We start from the raw sequence: 17,012 nt of genomic DNA, 5'->3' as shown, positions 1-17,012 counted from the left end.
TTGCTTAACTTATCGAATGCTGTTGCTTTACAATGCACTTCATATTAGAGTATAAACGAGATTATGACACTGTCATTTTTTGGAAGTGTGCAGTCATAATGGCCATATTAGATGCTATCAAAAGTAGTTATCTGCCAACTGGAGGGTATTATGTATATATGTCCATGTTTGCTATTCAGTTAGAACCTGCTACAAGATCAATTTAAGGTTCTCCACCTTGAATGATTTTAGCGTACTGGCCCCAGTCTTGAAGCAGCGATGCAGTATAGCGCATCTGGATTCACCACCTGGATTGAATGTATCATTACTGCCCCCTTTTTTTGCCATTTCCCCAGATGGCTCTGCGGTGGTTAATCATTCAGGTTATATCCTCTCTTAGTGCTACAGTTTTGCTGGTCTTCAAAATGGTATGAGACATTAGTGCCGGAGTTAGGAATCATGAGCACCCTAATGGGTGCATCTACCATGTCCTGTGGATCATTATCTCATATCGACCAATAAAACCTCTTTGCGCTCTACCCCAAAACACTATGATTACTTCTAAATCAGTGAATCACTGATGGCAAATATTTGTAACTTTCCTTAGCTCCAGTGTTGTGTGAATACCATGCTAAATCAATGTTTTTAAGTCACTGATGCTGAAAGTGTCTTGTAAAATGCCTCACTGATTTGTGTGCTCGTAAACCTTTCTCTCTCAGCACTACGGGACTGGTGTCCTTCTTAATCAGATGAATGTTTTAATCACATTGTGGAAATTTCCTCCAGGTGACATCATCAGGTACCAGTGCCACCCCGGGTTCACCCTGGTGGGGAACGAGGTGTTGACCTGCAGGCTGGGGGAGAGGCTGCAGATGGACGGGTCTCCACCGGCATGCCAAGGTTCCCGCCGTACATGCGATTTAATCACCGCTTCACTCATACATGGGACCGCCCCAGTCCGAGCGATCTGATTCATTACCTTTCCCACCATACTCTTTGTTTCTATTCATGGTCCCGGCATTTCTGTCCCTTTTTTGGCTAGGTTTAATTATTCATTTTGTTTTTTTTAATGCATCAGTGTCCTGCCATTTTTTTGTTGGCCTGAACATCTGTTGTAGTTAATCTTTCATGAAGCCACATTTTCCCCCTCTTCCCCCCCTCGAGAGCCATTTACTTTATCTGAATTTTGCCTCTGCCTCGGGCACAAGAATGCACAATATAAAACACTAAACTCATTTTGTGTGAAATGCTGAACTAGAAGAAGGAGATGGAAGAGGAATACATGTGGATGTTTGTGCATGTATTTTCTTCTGACTTCCAACTGCATATACAGTGTGTAGATAGATAGATAGATAGATAGATAGATAGATAGTGTGTGCGTGTGGGTTCTGAATGTATAGAAGCCCCAAGCCATGGGGGCACATCTAATGTGTCTTTTGAGAGTGGTCAGTTGTGGTGTGTGTTTGCGCCTGGTCAGTGGTGACTCATTAGCTTTAATGGATGTGCTTAAACCTTACCTTCAAAAAAGAAAAAATATGTTTCAACCTCCTTTCTTTCAACCTGATATATTGTTCTCTATAAAGCAAGTACTTCAGAAGGTATTACATGCATATTCACAATTTATTTCCTTCTATGACATAATTTAATTCTGGTTTGAACAGCGAATAGATTAAAGTACAGGAGGCTAGACAGCTCCAAAGCACATTGTGTACATGTACCGGGCATATTACGACGGAGACTGGTGGAAAGGGAACGATGACATAAAACAGCACAGAACATTATTCATAGCATCGCATTTGCAGCCGTCCCTGAGTGTGACAGGCGCATCGTGTAACATGGCAGTGCTTGTGGCAGTCAAAGTAATCCCGCTGTCCCATGTGTCCTTGCAGCACAGTGCCCTGCCAGTGAGGTGCGCTTTGACTCTACAGGGGTGATCCTAAGCCCCGGCTTCCCAGACAGCTACCCCAACCTGCAGACCTGCTCCTGGACCATCAGTGTGGAGAAGGGCTACAACATCACCCTGTACTTTGAGCTCTTCCAGACTGAGAAGGAGTTTGACATCCTGGAAATCTTTGATGGTAGGACACCCATATATCTGTCTGTTATATGTGCTGTATACCACTGCTGTGCGTTGTTGTAATAATGCTTGTTTACAGTTCTATTTCAAGAATGACTCCGCGGCGAAGCTGCCATCCTAATGAAAGTCAAAATGAAAACCTGTTAGCACGTCGATCGCCTTGCTACAATGTTGCCCAGAATTTGCAAGCGAGCAGGGATGCAGAGCTATGCATTGCCTCCGCTTTCACGTGATTCGGAAACTATCCAATGTGGGTCTTGATTTGTGAGCGGGATTTGTGTCCGTTAGTTGGTAGAAGTGCAAGAGCTTTAGGGTGACCGAAACTTGGTAGACCGGAGAAAGCAGAGCAGCGCTTCTTCAAATATAAAATGAGTAGACATGCTCCCACTAATGTCAGACAGTTTTTCAGTGGGAACATACAAATAAACATCAAAAAGGCGTAAACTCTTGTTTTCTCACTCACAGTAGCTAACAAGCTAACTAGCTTGTGAGTTTGGCAGAACAACATTACAGTTTACTAACGTTGCATAGCAACCACTTTGTTAATAAAAAATGGTTTTAATTGGATTATGTCTATAATATCTATATTATTATGTTTGGGAGCGGGGGTTGCATCCCTCCACTGCGCATTGGGCCAAACAACACCCCTTAGCTGTGATAAAATTTCTATATACCACATCCTGGAGTGAGTTATTGCTTAACTGGAACAATTGACACTGTTCCACTCGGTTCAATCAGAATCTTCTTAACTTTGACAAAGAAATTACAGTGAAACCTGTAAAAAAGTTTATTTTTGTGAATGCTGAACTTTCCAACTATGTTTATGATGTTAATAGTGAATTAGAATTCAAGGACAAATATTGTTCCAGACCAAGTGAGAGTCATTGGTCACAGTTGCAAATGGCTTCGTGCTAGTGGGAATACCGTAACTTTTCAGTGTATAATTGTAATAAGTTATTACTGTCAGAAATAACCAACTCAGGGAAATTGGCGGTCAAGGTAATGTACTGTAAGTGTGCATGGTCAACTGGTAAATCTGCCCTGTTGTGGTCAGAGCATTATTGGACTGCAAGCCAAAGTAAATATAATAGCGGAGCAGCGAAGCCAATTTGTGCTGCAATTACACAGTTCTACCTCAAAGTTTGAACAGAGCTTTTTACTAATTCTACCCATTTAAAATCATTTACTGATAAAAGCTCAGAATTAAGTTGAATGAATTTCTGTTTCTGCTTCTGCTTCTAAGGTTGAGGATTTAATGTGTTTTATGTGCTGTCCTTGTTTTTTATTCTGTGTGTTGTGTGTGTCTGTGTGTGTGTATGTAAAGGTCCTACCATTCACAGTCAAAGTCTGGCTTCCCTGAGTGGTGACCATCCTACACCCTTCAACATCTCTACCACCGGTCACCAGCTTTTCCTGCGCTGGTCTTCTGACCACGGCACCAACAAGAAGGGCTTCAACCTCAGATATGTTGGTGAGTATCAAAGTATGTATCCTTTTAGATCAATACCTTTCTCCTGCACGTTTATGCTCTCTGCATGTTTCCGCTAGCATGTGGAGATGGCTTGAGCGGATTACTAAGATGTCTGGAAAAAGCATTCCCCCTGAAAGCATGCATGGGGTTCTTTTGAGAGACGGGGTGCAGCAGCCTGGCATCCTTGGAGAGAAACAGTTGGTTGCGGCTTGCAGGTTACAAGCACCATTCGGGTGGCACTCGGCCCTTGTGTCCATGAGCAAGGTGCATTAATTCTGTCAGTAAATATCCAGCAATACAAATGGCTGTATAAATCCCAGTGAAAATCAATTGCAATGAATGAATGATGCATTTGTCCTGGGATGCATATAGATTACATATTTGTAAATAAGGAAAATAGATTAGACTTGAAGGTCCAAATATTTCAGCATACTGCCTTCATCAATAAATGATGTTCTGTTGCCAATATGTATGCGCTCCATCACAGGTATGAGTGGTAGAGATGGAAATTGCTGATCACTGCTAAATAGCTACAGTAATGTTTTGCTGAATGCATTTTATTAACTGTTTATACATTGAAAATGATGGCCTTAGAATAATTTAAAAGGTCTTTTATTTCATAATTTACAACAGAATAATTTGGCAGCCATAATAGTGATGTCCATATATAGAACAGTATGCAGTCGTAGACTGAAAGAGACTGCAAAAAAGCACAGCACTCCCTGTGGGAGCTATTTATCTCTGTCAGTCCAGATAAAGTAATGTTTGAAGCTGAAGTTTGACCCTGCTCTTCTAAGCCACTGTTCCATAGCCTGCCTTTTTGTATTAATGCATCGAGGGACTCAGTCTGAAAAGATAAATGTTGGCCAACTTGCCAATGGCTGCATTGGTCACAGATTTCAAGTGACATGGAAAATCCCTCAGGAAACTTAAAAATGACGTATAGACCTGTAACCTACAACTACAAAAAAAGGACTGCTAAGAAATGCATTAATCTTTGATAAATTTGTGACTTGGAAGTTACCTGTGATGCCTTTAAGAGTTCAAAGGCATCAAAAATCCAGTTATTTTCATAGGATATATATTAAAAGGTAAAACATATAGTACATAAAACATCATGTATTAATTAAATGTCTCTGAATAGTACTTCATTTGAAATATAATACTACTTGCTTTAGGCTTTCAGTGCGTTTTATAATGCATTACATTTTTCTAGACATATTGGTTTGGGTTCAGTCACAATTTATCTTTACCTTTGAGTTACAAATAAATGGGAGTATAACTTTTGTTTCTTAACAAGCACAGTTTGATTGATACTGTAGCTGAACCCTGCAAACTGTGATGTGAAGAACAAATCCTCATACCTGAATTACATTGTAAGTTAAATTTAAGGAAAACTGTTGAATGATTCTAGGAAAATCTTTTCTGAAACAGAAAAAAAGTTGGCAATTTTCACACTTTAACGGAACATCTGGCCAGCTTTCCTAAAACAACCGTGTCCCCAAATAACAGGCTGTTCATGCCTTTCTGGGATGTTGTCATCAGTTTCACTGAGTTTAAATGAGTCTTGCCTCACAGAATTTTGTCTGGGCGCAGCTGCTCATAGAGTAGCCTCCTGATCAACCATCTCCTTGCCTGACTGAGCAAAACGTTAACAAAGCAGCCACTCATTATATTACTATTAGCTTGTCCTAGCCGGAACCTTTGCCAAGGTCAAGCTCCGTAGATAAAAAGTAATCGATATAGGACATGTACGGAGGCAGTTGCACAGAAGGTCCTGCCGAATCGATCCCGCAACCTTCTGGTTAAACGACCGGTTCCTCTAAGCACTACGCCACGCTGCTGCACTGGTTTGGCTGCACTACGGGTGGATTCCTCTGCAGTGGGGGACTGCTGGAGAGGTTTTCCGATCGCCCTCCTCCTTTAAAGCTCCTCTCCTAGAACTGTGTTGCCACAGCTTTGCATATTGTATAAGAATCGGACTCAGCTGTGGTCCTATGTTAATTCAGAAAATGCTATTAATTGTTGTGTGTGAAATGATTTCTGTAAGCCAGTCTCTAATTCCAACAGAACTGTTGCCAGTATGCGACGTTATATAACAATTCCAGTTGTGTGTGTCCTCTGTCAGATGCTTTTTTATTTTTGTGATCATCATTGTGTGACTATCTCGCGCTGAATTTACCGACACAAACACCACTAGCTGCATGCTCAGTCCCCAGTGCGAAATACGTATGTTAAATATAATTTCTTTCAATATGTCATTGGCAGCAATGGCTTTGAAGTGAGAATCATTAAAGTTAAAATAATTTATTAAAAGTGAATCATTAAAAAGTGAACTATATCTTCTCAAAACTTTTCTATGAGAAGTGATAGCACTTAAGTCTCTGGGGCTGCTTCCAACTACGCACAAGAGGCCTTCAGTATAAATGAAGCAGAGACGGTGTTTCTTTTATCTGGGCTTTACCCAGCGCGGCGTTTGTGTTTCTAAAGGACGTAAACGCAGAAGTGCGCTTTTTTTATTGTGCCGAACGCTCGCAGCATACGGAGCAGACGCGCCGCCCTTCGCTTCAATCCGCTCCGCTGCTCTTTGTGCTGCCGGACATATGGAGATGTTTTCCGCGAGGAAGCGGAGGATTAGCTCACGTCTACTGTTGTCTGCAGCTCTGTACTGCAGCACCCCGGACTCCCCCCCCCACGGGTCGGTGCTCAGCCAGACGGGGGGGTATCTGAACAGCGTGGTGCGCTGGGCCTGCGACCGCGGGTACCGGCTCATCGGCCAGAGCTCGGCCGTGTGCCGGAAGACTCCGTACGGCTACTACACCTGGGACTCGCCCGTCCCGGCCTGTCAAGGTAGGCGCGGGGTGTCGCGACACCGCTTTTAACACAGGTTCCCCTGTGAGCTCGGGTGTTTGAGTGCAAAATTGCATTGTGATTAGGGCGCCTGCGGTGTATCTACAGGTTTGTGGGTTGCCCTCTGCTGTCGAACCCTTGAGCTATGTACTTAACCGAAATTGCTTCTGTAAATATCCAGCATCTATGTAATTAGATGCGGTGTCTTCCTGAGCTAAATTCTCAGAAGCCCGCTGAGCGAATGAATAATGTAATTTAAGAAGCACTATGGTATAGATCTGAACGTAGTGTTCTTTGTCTAGGACTTTGAGTGATCTCTTTTATGGGTTTATTTTTCTTCTTCTTTGGGGCGGGGGTGTTAATGTTTCCCATTTCTAATGTAACATTCTCCACCAGTTTCAATAAACTCATCACGCTGTGCGAGACACAGAAATAAAATGGTTGTGTGTTTAAATCTGTCAAAGTGCAGGCCAAAGAAAGAACATTGAATTGGATTTGTTTGGCTTGATTTGGAGATACGCTGGGAATTTCTATGAATGATGTTTCTTGCTTTTTATGGCATTGTTCTCTTTGCATCGTAAAGCGCTTGGAACATGTGCACAATGTACTCTGTCACTGCTTAGCTAACGCGCCATATATAAAAATATGTCATATTGTTTTAATTATTCATTTTGTTGTTTTTGTCTCGATGGTAATGCTGTTTATTTCAGACACTGTACTAATCACATGGGTGATTTATTGCCATAGTGTCACTGAATTCTGTGAATGCCTTCATTCTTGGAAAGGAAACATTTGATCATCTTGTTTATCCTTGTTTATGGAAATGTCATTTTGCTCTTTTCAAGCCCAGATTAATTACTAAGAAGCTGAATATTTTTGTTGAATCACTGTGTAATTAGCAGAGCCTTACAAATTCAGCGGCTCTCTTACTCTCTCATACTGTAAACACATACGTACACTCCCGTAACATGCACACAAACAAAGGTGCGCACCCAAATGCCCTTGTAGAATCTGAAAGGCAGCGTAAGCTCACTGTACCAGATGAAGAGGTAAATAAACCGTGTGGCGTGTTACATGGAAGAGCAGCAGGCGTTAGCCGCTCTTCTCCGTCAGCCGGTCTTGTCCCCCCCGCAGTGGCTCTGTGTCAACCCCAGGTGCCTGCTGCAGCTTCCCAGCAAGCAGCGTGTGCCTGCTTTTCTTTTTCGCCGCGAGTAGCATGTGTCTGTCCTCCCGTTCCCTTCCAGCTGTGTCCTGCGGAATACCCAAAGCCCCTGCTAACGGGGGTGTGCTGAGTGCAGATTACTCCGTGGGCACGCACGTCACATACTTCTGCCACGACGGCTACCGGCTCTCCTCCAAGGAGCTAACGACCGCCGTGTGCCAGCCTGACGGAACCTGGAGCAACCACAACAAAACCCCCCGCTGCTCAGGTGAGAAAGAGGCCCGGAGAGGAGGGAGCGCTGGGACAGGTGTGAGAGAGAGACATCCTGGCGCGGGCGAGAGAGAGAATGGCGAGCGAGACCCAATTACACGGAGGCTTTCCAGGACAGCTGAGCGCCAGAAAGTATCAGTGGAAACAAAGTCAGTGAAATTAACGAACCAGAAGGACTTCACATTTCCATGCACTGAGGTATTCATGAGCAGATGAACATTTTACCCAAAACATTAAGTTACTGCCCATTTCACTGGAGCCTGGGTGAGGCACAGAAGGCGAAGCGGCAGTCAAAGGGAAATGCATTTCATCACCTTTCTGTCTCATTGTGAGCAGCGCTCTGATAACTTATTACAGTCGGTGTAGTCTGGTATTTTGTACATATTATTCAAATGTTGTTAATAATGTGTATTACAGTTTAATATACACTCAGTGATCACTTTGCTAGGTAGACCTGTACACCAGCTTGTTAATGCTAGTATTTCATCAGCCAATCATGTGGCAACGACTAAATGCATAAAAGCATGCAGACATGGTCAAGATGTTCAGCTGTTCTTAAGACCAAATGGCAGAATGGGGAAGAAATGTGATCTAAGAGAGTTTGACATCTCAGAGTATCTCAGAAGCAGCTGTTCTCCTGGGATTTTCACGCACAACAGTCTCTAGAGTTTACAGGGAATGGTGTGAAAAACTAAAGACATCCAGTGAGCAGCAGTTCTGCAGGCAGAAATGTGTTGTTAATCAGAGAGGTCAGAGGAGAAGGGCCAGACTGGTAGAAGCTGACAGGAAAGTGACAGTAACACAAATAACCAAACAAGTGGTGTGCAGTAGAGCATCTCTGAACACACAACGTGTCAAACCTCTAAGTGGATACGCTACAGCAGCAGAAGACTTAATAAGTCTAAACAAGAATTCTAATAAATGCCTAATAAAGTGCTCACTGAGTGTAAACGCCTAAGTAACAGAGCTCACAATACCCAATTTACAGCAGCAGAATGAAAGGAAGGCTAAACTGCTGCAAGACTCACAGGTGTTCTTGCCTCCTGTAGAGACAATATTATCCATCATCTTGAAAATGCATAGAAATATCATCATTAAATACTTTATTTATTATCATTTTCGTGAGCTATTATTTCAGATGACTAGGCATTTTAAAAGCCTGCAATCTGGGACACTGGCATTCAGCAAATAAATATACCAGATAAACAGTTTTTCACAGATTACGAGATTACACGCTAATTCCATGACAATGTTGGGTAATATCCTATAATGCCACACCTTCAACAAAATTACCGTCATCTCCAGCAAATGGCATGACTGGGAAACCTGCTGTTTATCCTTCTGTAAATAGCTGTGTTGCACTGTCCGTGTTTTAGACCTGGATGAGCGCTGTAGGTCTGATGAAAATAACCCGGGGCTCTTGTGTCTGCCGGAATCCCCCAGTGGTGACCTGTCCTAGCATCGGCTCCTTCACACTGGACCACGGCAGGTGGAGAATCGTCAACGGATCCAATTACGAGTACAGGACGAAGGTCATCTTCACCTGCGACCCGGGGTACTTCCGCCAGGGCCCCGCCCACGTACAGTGCCTGGCCAATGGAGTGTGGAGCTGGCGCAACGAGAGGCCACACTGCCAGAGTGAGCGTCCCTCCCCTTCCTTTTTGTCAACAGTCAGCGTTTTAAACGAGCGTTTCCCAATAACGGCCGCGCAGATGTGCTGGATGAAATATTGATATTTTTTCTATATAAATTGACATGTTTATTGTTTATAGTTGAGCAATGTGGGGAGTCGCTGTGATGTACAATGGCCTCGTTTGCAAGCGCGCCCCCCGGACTGGACATTTGCCCACAATCAGTCCCTGTTAATGTGTGCTAAGCAGGGAGCCCGTGGGTATCATTCCCTGACACCGAGTCTCGGGGGAGTTGTATTCCTAATGTTCCAGGGACAGGGCAGATGCTCCAACCATACGGCCACCGAGTCAAATATGGCCTACTGTCCTTTTTCAGGAAATCTTAGCGCAGCACTGTCAGCTCTACACAGATGTGGGGGAAGTCATTTATATTTTACGTGACCATTAATATTAGATTCGGTGTTTAAACATTCATGGTAAAAAATGAATTCAGGAACAAAAGCATGGCATCGTATCACACAACAAGGACAACTAGAGAAGTAGTGAATTTCACTTTCAATCAATGCTGAAACACATCCAGGTCTGAAGTAGACATGATAGATTTTATTGCCTGTGAAATATGAATGTACGAGCAACAGCAGAAGACAGAATTGGGTTGTGAGTCAGTCGCTTTTAATGGGATTGTTTGAGTGGAGCTGAAAAGTACAAATTCTACTTTACTGGTCCTGTGGTGTGCTCGCCTTCAGCTACTGGGAACGCAAGCTGTGGTTTATTCTATCTTGTTTATAAAAACTAGACTGACTCAGTGGACATACTCTTTTTCAGTCGTTTCCTGCGGTGAGCTCCTCACACCCCCGCACGGGCGGAAGATTGGGACGCAGAATACCTTCGGAGCGACGGCCATCTTCACCTGCGAACAGGGATACGTGCTGCTGGGCTCTACCGTACGCGAGTGCCTGTCCACCGGGCTGTGGAGCGGCACCGAGACCCAGTGCTTCGGTACTGACACCAAATACCAAGCGCAGACCCAGTCCTCCATCTTAGCCAAGCAGTCCACATCCTTCAGTATTCACGATCCCGCCTGGAATATCTTTGCCCTGCCGACTGGTCCGCGGGTAGACTCGAAAATGGAAAGATAAGAAATGAGAATGGCAGTTTAACCCGGTAGCCCTGGTTTGTAAATACAGGCAGAGGTGTTCTAAGCTGTAAATGCTGTCCACTTAGGGTGGTATGAAACACTGAGACGGTGTGTGCATGGAGAGAGTGCGGTCTGACTCTATATGTACCTAACACTCATTTTCCTCACTCTCCATGTCCCTGCTGGGCTCCTCCCTCTCCCCAAAGCGGGTCACTGTGGCATGCCGGAGCACATTGTGAACGGGCAGGTGATTGGTGAGAACTACGGCTACCGGGACACAGTGGTGTACCAGTGCATTCCCGGCTTCCGCCTAATTGGCTCCTCCGTCCGGATCTGCCAGCAGGACCACAGCTGGTCAGGACAGCTCCCGGCGTGTGTGCGTGAGTGTCCGCTTCCCCGCGCCGTCTTCTTCCTCCGCATCGCAGATGCGCTTCTTTATTTACAAAACCCCGGTTCAGATGAATGCGAAAAATCGTAATCTATGTTTATTAGCATACGGCACTCTGTTTTGACAGTGCGCTCGCTGTTGTTGCTCAGAGCACTGCAGTGTGCAGAAATTCTATTTTTCCGTTTTCACAGTACGTGAAGCGCCGACACAGGGCGGCGGTAAAGGGAGTTGGTTGAACACATCATCTGTCTTTTTCCATCGAAAAAAACCCCCTGCTCAAGCAACAGCAAATTGTTCATTCAGATTTAATTTCACAGGGTGCAACAGGAGCACTTCTCCCTGAATGAGACAAACAAGCAGTCACCAAATTTATTTTCCTCTCCTCTCTCCTTATCAAACACAAATACCATCAGAGAAAATAAACAAGATAAAGTAAAAAAACAAAAACAAATGCCAACTTTACCGTTAGATTTCTGAGTTCCTTTAAAGTAGCAGTGCTAACAGACTGGCTGACTTCCCGAGGAACGGCAGTGAGTAAAATCTATTTATAGATGCACAATATAAATGTGAATATTGTCATACGTTTGTCCATGTTAGTGGTCCACTTGAAAAAGAATTTCCATACTGTGTCATATGACAACATTTCTGAAATTTAGGAAAATATACAGTGTATTATGTTGGAACCTTTAAACATGGTATAATGTTTGGGGGTGTTGCGGGCAAGTCCCTCCCCCCTTTTTCAGAATAGCTTCATTTCTTTGCCCTTTTGATTGACATAACCACTGACCAAGCAGTTCTGTCCTTGGGTCAATGAGTGCTAATGCACACCATGCATTGAGAGGCGGAGTTTTCCCTTTGGCAGATTGTGATGAATACACAGGGGCACATCCTGGTGTAAGGGGATGGGGAGGTGGAGGGTATGTGTTCTTTTCCTGCCATTTTATCATGCAATTTTACAACTGTGAACTCAAGAGCTAAATATTATATGCAGTATACAACGGCTGTTGAGAGACAACAGCAAGGGTCTCCAAATGCAAATTTCATACCAATAAATCAACTCTAGGCCTTGTGCAAGCTTTCCTGTGGATGAACGAACGATGCAAAGACACACAGCTGGCCAAGAAACAGCTGAGCAGCCAATTTCCCCATTATTTTTGCTCTGCTGAAATGGGGTGGCCGAGAGTAAAAAGGGCTGTAATTCCTGCACGGACCACTTGATATGGATGCAAATACCCTCGAATTAAAGCTCTCAGTCGGAGCTTTAACCGTATAGTCATTGTTTTATTTCAAATCCAATGTGCTGGAGTACAGAGCCAAAACAATAACAAATGTGTGTACTGTGTGCACACAGTTAAATGCAAATACACACACACTCACACACACACACAAGCATTTACACACACACACACACACAAGCATTTACACACACACATACACACACACACACAAGCACATACATACACACACACACACAAACACGCACACATAATATGTTTCTTGGCCTGTTGTTGCAGTGTTTTCTCACTCTGTCCTACTTGCTGTGATAGGGAGTGGGTCTGGTGGCACTGCAGGCAGATGCAGTCTTTCATCCAGTTGAAACCCTCTGGTTGGCTGTGCCCATGGCTGCTGCTAGCGCTCTTGTAGGCAATAACGCGTTATATTGTGCTGTATAGTGATGTGCCGTGCCTTGACACCACCAATCCGTTAGAAGCTTTGAACTTCTCTGAAATACCTGCTATTTGATTTGAAACATTATTCTGTAGTGAAGTTGTACTTTCTGTGTAGGATTCTCATTTTATCCCTAGGATTTTTTTTGGGGGGAAGGGGATTTGTCTTGGAGAAAAGCAACACTGCCTCACACAGATTGGAGGAGCTTCTGGAAGTGTCCCTGCAGGCCTAATCTTCTTTTATTGGATGCTGCAGATCTTCAGCAGGAGCGCACTGTTTTCCTCCTCTTTGTGCCTCCGGGCTTTCACCTACTTTTCAACTGCAAAAAAAAAAAGTTGCTTTCTGCTTTTTCTCCCTGTTAAGTCTAGCCCTGTGGAGTCCACCGCTTGTAATATGAAAGCGAACTCGTTATCTTCTGAAGCCACGTACAACAGATTGAGCCCCCTCTTTCTTCCCTGACAGCCATCAGCTGCGGACACCCGGGCAGCCCCATCTACGGGCGCACCATCGGCAATGACTTCAACCTCAACGACGTGGTGACCTTCTCCTGCAACACGGGCTACATGCTGGAGGGTCCGTCCCGAACCCAGTGCCAAGCCAACCGCCAGTGGAGCCAACCCCCACCAGTCTGCAGAGGTGGGAGACAGGTCTTCTGATCACTCGCTAACCCCTGAAACTCATGAAACCGCTGCAGGGGATAGAAACTTGGCTAGTCCAGAGATAGCACTGGCCATAGGTTTGGTTTCCATTATATCTCCGAGAAACTTCCGAAAGTATAAAAACAGTACCAAACTAAAAGCGGTCTATTTTAATAACATGTTAACTGTATTTAACTCCAATACTGAGAGCAATTAGTCACCACATTGAATCATTGTTACTCCTTCTTTAATAGGTATTTTAAAGAATGTAGTCAGCCATGTTCTCAGATATTTCCAGCATTCAATATGTAAATTAACAATGTGGAAATATATTTAAATACAAGCATCGAGGTTATAGATGCAGGTTTTCATTTCAGCTTTTCACTGATTAAGGTGATGTAAGGTGTGGTCAATTACGGTCCAAGTAATAATTTTAATCCCACTTTGAAAGTCTGCTAACCTTACTAACCTTCAATCATACAAAATGAATAGGATAAGATGACATTATCTATATAGAAGCCTGTGTTTCTCTGAAAAGACTAAAACATGAAGGGCATATAACTGTGGAAGTGCATAGGTTTGATGTACATGCTTTAATGAAGGGTTTAACAGTAAAGGATATCAAGCATGGTGGTTTTGCACTATTTCTTTTGCAATGCTTATGACTGTTTTACTTTTTCTTTTACTTTTACTAGTGGTGAACTGCTCAGACCCTGGAGTGCCAGCCAGCGCTGTTAGAGAGAGTAAGATCGGGCAGGGGAACTTCACCTACGGGACGGTGGTGTTCTACATCTGCAGTCCTGGTCATTACCTGTTCGGGTCATCTGTGCTCACCTGCCAGCCCACTGGTCACTGGGACAGGCCCTTACCAGAGTGCATAGGTGTGTAGCTGTTTCATGCTAGCTATTTTGACTTCACTAACCTGTAGCCAGTGTTTTGAATCATGCTACTGGGGACCAATTGACTTTGAATTATTTCAAGTGAAACTGTCTTTATTTGTGAAAGCACAAATTTCATTTTGTAACTTTCTGTTGTTGGAACTGAAAAATTGATAGACTCTTTAAAGAACGTAGTAGGATGTTGTATAGCGAGGGAACATTAATGCGATATATAGTTGGGTAAGTCAGACAAAGTGAGGTTTGTTTTAGAAATGCTGCTGTTTTTATATCATTTCAAGTGCTTAAGATTTAAGATGTTTTGGAGTTTTTGAAGGTATAAACCCGGAGGCAGAATTTTCTCAGGCCCTCCCCTTCTGTCCCCTCTGTGGAAACTGCTGACTGTAGCAGGAGCTAAAGAGAAGAATCATTCATTTTAGTTAAATTTTAGTATTCTGGTCATTTATAAAAGTGACAGAGAGGCATGGAACTTATCTACATATATATTTGAGAATAAAACGAGTTGGAAAAAAAACGTGGAAAGAAGCATTTCCTGGAAATGCGTCGGCAGACTCTTTGTGTGTTTCATTAGTGTTTTAACAGGGGGGAAGTGGAGCAGAATTTGTTGACTGAAGTTACACTCCTGCGTGTTCGTCACGGTTACTCCGTTTCCTTGTGCTGTTTAGTCATCGAGTGCGGTCACCCGGGCTCCCCGCCCAGTGGAGCTCTGATCGGGGATAAGTTCACCGTGGGGTCCACCGTGCACTACTCCTGCTCAGACGGCCGGGATCTGAAGGGGCCTACGTCACGCACCTGCCAGCCCAACGGCCACTGGAACGCCTCCATGCCGCACTGCTCAGGTAGAGTGCCCGCGTCACACCTGGGGAGTGAGCTGACGGGTTCGCTGCCCACGGCACAGTGAGGCTTCAGAAACCCTGCGAACCCTCAGCTCAGCGTGCGCGATCAGCTTGTCTACTGGTCTGAGCTATATCTCCTGAGCATGTTGTAGACGGCAATATCAGTGTCTACAACGCCACGCCGTGTATTTCTATAATGTGAACTCGATCTCAGTGTTTATGTCTTTGTAGCACAGCGTAATGAAGATATCACACAGTGTGAAAAGACATATCACACAGCGAGAAAAGTGATCACCAACTGTCCTGGTAATATAATATGCGTATGCGTGAGTGTGTGTGTGTGTGTGTGTGACTGTGTGTGTGTGTGTATGCCTTATGGGTGTGTGTGTGTGTGTGTGTGTGCGTGTATGCCTGCTTGTGCGTGTGTATTTGTGTCTGTTTGTTCATGTGTGTGTATGCCTGTGCATGCGTATGTGTCTGTGTGTGTGTGTATGCCTGCTTGTGCGTTTGTGTGTGTCTATTTGTGCATGTGTGTGTGTATATGCCTGTGAATGCGTATGTGTCTGTTTGTGCGTGCGTGTGTGTGTGTGTATGCCTGTGCGAGTGTGTGTGTGTTTCTGCATGTGTGTGTATATGCCTGTGCATGTGTGCGTGTCTGTTTATGTGTATGCCTGTACGTGTGTATGTGTCTGTTTGTGTGTGTGTGTGTGCGCGTGAGTGCATGTGTGTGCTTGTGTGTGATATGAATGACACTGGAGAAGAGGCACAAATCAGTCCACTCGATAACTGTAGTTAGCCGGACAGTATTTATTACTTACAGGTAACTGCCATGGGGAGATTTTGAGTTCACGCTCTGTCACAGGCTGCACGAAGCAGGACAGCAGCTGTGGGGGAAAGCCAATAGGATAGGGTCGGGGTAGCCAGGAGTTTTTCTGCTCCGTTTCCATCTGTAAACATCAAGCACAGGGTTTGGTCACAGTGTGACAGTAGCTGGAGTCTCTCTGCTCCATCTGTAGGGCAGACGCCTGTTTTTTTATAGAAATCTGGCTCCCAATAATTGAGTGATTTTGACAATTGCTGCAGTGCATATCGTCCTGGGTCTCTCTTAGGCGGGGTCCCTGTCCATGGTGCTGAGTGGCAGGAGCAAGAGAGACAGAGAGGGAGAGAGAAGGAGGGAGAGAGAGAAAGAGAGGGAATTTTGGTTTGGGAATGAAGCCAAATTGAATGCAAAATCTAGATTGATGACCATAAGGCAGAATCTTATGTGCAGAATATTGGTTTGGCTTAATACAAAAAAGAACTTGAGAATTGCATATGCCTTTAAAATGGACTAAGTGCATTTGACTAAATTTAGGGGTGAGACATTTTCAGAACAGTGTTTAATTACAGTGGGTATCATCTATTTCCAGAACAGAGGGTCAGTTCTGTTTCCAACGCTACATTTAGAAAGTTGTTGTTATCTTGTTTCCTCAGGGTAGCTTTTGAAGCACTATATTAATGATCCTTCAGGAAAAGATTTGTAATAGTAGTTGTCTTCCACTGCTGCTTCCCTGAAGCTCAATGATACCCTCTGTTACTTGGTAATGCAGTTTAGAAGGTAGATGATAGCAAGTGTTTTAAATTCTGCCCAAAACGTAAGTGATGTTACTAAATACTGTCCTGGGGGTAAGTAATACCGACTGCTATTAAATGTTGTACTGGCATAGCACTGACCAGTGTTGCTAATCTGTCTCTGGAGGCCAAAGGAAACAACTGTCTAAAGTTTTCACATTGCCGAACATTGTTCACAACTTAATAAAATAAACAGACAAACCTTTTAACCTATAAAGAATAACTAGCTTGCAACAGTAACGATAATATACAACATGGAGCTGAAATCACAACCATGTTCATGTATACTTTATTGGTTTTACATGGCTATAAAGATGAGAAATCACAATAACAACAATAACAATATGAGTCTATCAATTACTGCCTTAGAGTGAAAGTACATGGGGATCATTTCATA

The 17,012-nt window shown here is 43.9% G+C and overlaps 1 protein-coding gene across 1 annotated transcript in view; it reads left to right on the top strand.

Moving 5' to 3' along the window:
- The window catches only part of LOC133110161 (CUB and sushi domain-containing protein 3-like), a 317,158-nt gene that overhangs the window by 261,504 nt on the left and 38,642 nt on the right, over positions 1–17,012 (top strand). Inside the window, 11 exon segments of the mRNA XM_061220063.1 lie at positions 766–879; positions 1,869–2,057; positions 3,381–3,527; positions 6,189–6,377; positions 7,622–7,807; positions 9,253–9,447; positions 10,266–10,439; positions 10,785–10,958; positions 13,097–13,270; positions 13,968–14,153; positions 14,834–15,007. Coding sequence (XP_061076047.1) covers positions 766–879; positions 1,869–2,057; positions 3,381–3,527; positions 6,189–6,377; positions 7,622–7,807; positions 9,253–9,447; positions 10,266–10,439; positions 10,785–10,958; positions 13,097–13,270; positions 13,968–14,153; positions 14,834–15,007 — 1,902 coding nt within the window.

Source organism: Conger conger, chromosome 1 (genome assembly GCF_963514075.1).
Source record: "Conger conger chromosome 1, fConCon1.1, whole genome shotgun sequence".
In the NCBI taxonomy this organism is placed as follows: Eukaryota; Metazoa; Chordata; class Actinopteri; order Anguilliformes; family Congridae; genus Conger; species Conger conger.
Note: the sequence above shows the minus strand (reverse complement) of the source record. Positions and strands in the feature narration are given on the sequence as shown.